The following is a 4,238-nucleotide window of genomic DNA, read 5'->3' as shown; positions in this document are numbered from 1 at the left end:
GACCTGCGCTTCTTCCTCTGCAGCATGTACACCCCCATCTGCCTGCCCGACTACACCAAGCCGCTGCCCCCCTGCCGCTCCGTCTGCGAGCGGGCCAAGGCCGGCTGCTCGCCCATCATGCAGCAATACGGCTTCGCCTGGCCCGAGAGGATGAGCTGCGACAACCTGCCCGTGCTGGGGGACACCGAGGTGCTCTGCATGGGGTACAACCGCACGGAAGCCACCACCTTGCCACCTTTCTTTGGGAAGCCCACGCGCCCGGCCAAGGACGGGGCCAAAAACCTGACTCCGCTCAGCGGGCAGCGCCCCGTGGGGACAGACTGTGGCCGGACTTGCAAGTGCAAAGCGCCCCTGATCCCCATCTCCAAGGAGTCCCATCCACTGTACAACCGCATCAGGACCGGGCAGGTGCCCAATTGCGCCATCCCCTGCTACCAGCCTTACTTCACCCAAGATGAGAAGACCTTTGCCACCTTCTGGATCGGCCTCTGGTCCATCCTCTGCTTCCTCTCCACTTCCACCACCGTGGCCACATTCCTCATCGACATGGAGCGCTTCAAGTACCCCGAGCGCCCCATCATCTTCCTCTCTGCTTGCTACCTCTTCGTCTCCATGGGCTACATCGTGCGGCTGGTGGCAGGGCATGCCAACGTGGCTTGCAACCCGGAGCACCACCACATCCACTATGAGACCACAGGCCCGGCCCTCTGCACTGTGGTTTTCCTCCTCCTATACTTCTTTGGCATGGCCAGCTCTATCTGGTGGGTCATCCTGTCCCTCACCTGGTTCCTGGCAGCTGGCATGAAATGGGGCAACGAGGCCATCGCTAGCTATGCGCAGTACTTTCACCTGGCCGCCTGGCTCATCCCCAGCGCCAAATCCATCGCTGTGCTGGCACTCAGCTCTGTGGATGGCGACCCAGTGGCCGGGGTTTGCTACGTGGGCAACCAGAGCCTGGAGAACCTGCGAGGCTTTGTGCTGGCACCGCTGGTGGTTTATCTCTTCACCGGCAGCCTCTTCCTGCTGGCTGGCTTTGTCTCACTCTTTCGCATCCGCAGCGTGATCAAGCAGGGTGGCACCAAGACCGACAAGCTGGAGAAACTGATGATCCGCATCGGGATCTTCACTGTGCTCTACACTGTGCCCGCCACCATCGTCATCGCCTGCTACATCTATGAGCAGCACAACCGGGAGGCATGGGAGCGTGCGCAGAACTGCTCCTGCCCGGGGGACCCCAACCGCCCCAAACCTGACTATGCCGTCTTCATGCTCAAGTACTTCATGTGCCTTGTGGTGGGCATCACCTCCGGCGTCTGGATCTGGTCTGGCAAGACGCTGGAGTCCTGGAGGCGCTTCACAGCCCACTGCTGCCGGGCCAGGAAGCCCGTGGGCGCCTCCGTGTACGGTGAGGCCAGTCCGGCCCTGGCAGGCAGGACGGTGCTGCCCAGCATGGCCTCCTACCACAAACAGGTCCCACTGTCCCACGTGTGACCGGAGGGAGCCTCGGTAACCCCAGCCGCAGGGAGGAGAGGGTTGCAAAGACCCTGGGCCACAGAAGAGGGGGTGGCAGCTGGGCCACCCCTGGGTGTCCTCAGCCCCATCGTGGCAATGCTGCCTGCGACAGAGCGTGTGCACCCATGGAGTAACCATGGCCCCAGGCAGGGCAGGAGAGGTGCTGCCAGCCATGTGGAGGCAGAGGGACAGGGAGGCCTGGAGCCTGGCACCGTTGTGTATGCCCCTTTTGGGGCCCCATGCCCTGTTTGGGGTCCTGGGGTGCTGCTGCCTGAGGGCTGGTCAGGTGGCCGGTAGCCCTTGAGCACTGATTTGTGTCCCATGAAGAGCCTCTGGGCAGGTCCTGCTGGTGCGAGGGCGAAGGGGAGAGCTGCAGCAGGCAGGGCAGGTGGTGGCCCCTGACCCTGGGTGATGTGCTGGGACTGTCCCCGAGCCTGGGGGGGGGGTGTGAGGGGACCAGGGAGAGAGGGCGGGGCTGCCCCCCTGCCGTGGTGCACCCAGGCCCCTGAGCGGAACAGGATGGTGCCCCTGGGGTCTCCGGAGCCCCTGGGCACAGCTGGGTGCCCTGACATGCAGCAGCTTGCTGAGCAGGAGGGATGGAGCAGCGTGGGCCAGGGGCTTCACGGGCAGCAGTGCAGGAGGAGGGGCCTGTGAAAAGGACCTGGCAGAGACAAGGTCCCGACTGTCCCTGAGCAGAGAGCTGGGGGCCAAGCAGGGGCTGGTGCCGGTAGGGCTCAGCTCTGTGGCACCGACGCCCCAGTCTGACGCTCTGTTTGGCGGCCACAGGCAGCCAGCTTCACTGTCTGGGGGGTAACGCACCCTGGAGAGCCAAGGGGCTGCGCAGGTGATGAGGCTGCCGTCCCAGCCTGGGCTTCACAAGGAGCTCTGGCACCGAGAGCAGCCTCCTCCTGAGCTGTGTGTGCTCTGGGACGGGGTTGACGCTGCTCCGCACGTCTCGCCTCTGCAGCAGTGTGAGTTTCTTGCGTCTGCCTCATGCGGTGCTGGTGACCGGGCGTGAGGAGGGCAGCCTTGGTGCCTTGCCTGCCACCCTGCCATCGTGGCACATGGTGCAGCAGCTGAACGCGGCACAGCCAACCCTACAGGGGAGGTTGCACTTCTGCAGCAGGTAGTGCGTGCGCATGGGGGCGTTGGAGCCAGGAGGCAGTCTGTCCCTCCTGGAGAGCAGCTGGGGTTACCAGCCAGCTTCAACACTTCTTAGTGCTTTTTTCAAAGCTGTGCCTCTATTGGAGACAGTGCTGTGCTCGAGAGTCAACAGTTAATTTAGGAAAACTCGGCAGAGCACTTGTACTCCCTTTCCTCCAGCTTCGCAAGCCTTTGTCGCTTCCCAGGGTCAGGCAGCAGTAGCACACTGACAGACCCAGTGCCTGGCATTAAGCGGTGTTGACAGCTGGAGTTTGATAAGCAGAATGATGGCAGGGGTGCCCTGTTGTCAGCTTCACTGAATGTGGCAAGGGCCAGGGGCTCCGACTGCAGCATGGGATAGGGCACAGCTTGTGAGAGGTGGCTGCCTCTGGCTTCAGCCCGCTTGTGAAAGCACGTGATTTTTTTAAAGTATTTTCTTCACCCCTGCCCTAAGTGGTGATCACGTACGTAACCTTCCAGCCACTACCTGAGTTCTTTCTTTCCCCTCATTCAAGTGTGGCACCATGACCCGGCCGCTCCAGCACTGGAGAACAACTGCTGGCGCTGCTCCTGCAGGACTGTGAGGATCCAAGGTTGTTCTCAACACCCTCAGACCACTTCAGTCAAGAAGGTTTCCACTTCATTTTAAAAGCAAAGCCCTGGGAAGCGAGGGGACGCTCGAGTGGCACAGCTCTGATACAGGCAGTGCCGAGGCATTGGGGAGCGTCTCTGGGGCACTGTGGCCAGAGCAGGCAGCAGTGCGGGGATGGAGGGCTCGGCAGGGACGCACAGATCAACACTGGCGACAGAGGGCTTGCTCCCTCCAGCGCGTTGCAGAGCTTCATCGTGGGCGGAATTGCACGGTGTTGCGTTACAACCTGTAAATAGGTGTATTATAGCCTGGCTTGTACATACAGGAGCCGTAGTGACCTTTGATACGGGTTTGGGACAGGTGTGTTCTCAGCAGCGGGGCAGGTTGGGCGCAGATGCGCTGGGCAGTCCCGTGCTGTAATGCAGGGCATAAAGTGACTTGAAGCTGCTCCAGCCCTTGCCTTGCTGGACTCCTCTCTGTCTGTAGTGCCTTTTGTAGATACAGCTAAACGCACATCATGCAATACAGTGAACAAAACCATGTCAGAGGTGATGTATTGTTATGTGTTTTTATTGGTTTGTTTTTTCAAAGTGCAACAGACTGTGCAAAGTTGTTGTTTTTTTTAAGGAAAAAAAGAAATTCAAGATTAGCTACAAACTGTTGCCTATTGAAAAATGCAATAGCATTTTTTTTTTCAGCTTTGATCTAACGGTGGGTTAATACAACCAACCTGTGTCTGAGCCTGGCTGCTCCACAAGTGGCAGCTGGGGGAAAGGAGCCGCTGCTGTGTGCCCTGGATGCTGTAGCCACTTTACATGTTGGTTTTTGCCTCTTCTGTTACTGATGCTGGTCAACATTGTTTAAATGTACTATATTCTGTGAAAAGCTGAAGAAAATTTTATTCAAAGAGAAGTATTTAGATTTGTTATTTATGAGGGCTTTTAAAAAAAAAAAGTGTTGTTTTCATTGCTTCTGCTGGATTATTAATTAC

At 58.7% G+C, this 4,238-nt stretch overlaps 1 protein-coding gene across 1 annotated transcript; it reads left to right on the top strand.

Moving 5' to 3' along the window:
- Positions 1-3: 3 nt before the first annotated feature.
- Positions 4-1,491, top strand: FZD5 (frizzled class receptor 5; the record flags this gene model as incomplete). Its single annotated transcript, XM_010193470.1, has 1 exon — positions 4-1,491. A coding segment is annotated over one exon (1,488 nt), but the record flags the coding sequence as incomplete, so codon positions are not given.
- Positions 1,492-4,238: the final 2,747 nt, after the last annotated feature.

The sequence above is a fragment of the Mesitornis unicolor genome, unplaced genomic scaffold, assembly GCF_000695765.1.
Source record: "Mesitornis unicolor isolate BGI_N332 unplaced genomic scaffold, ASM69576v1 scaffold17761, whole genome shotgun sequence".
NCBI lineage: Eukaryota > Metazoa > Chordata > Aves > Mesitornithiformes > Mesitornithidae > Mesitornis > Mesitornis unicolor.
The sequence above is the reverse complement of the archived record's forward strand: the minus strand, read 5'-3'. Positions and strand labels throughout refer to the sequence as shown.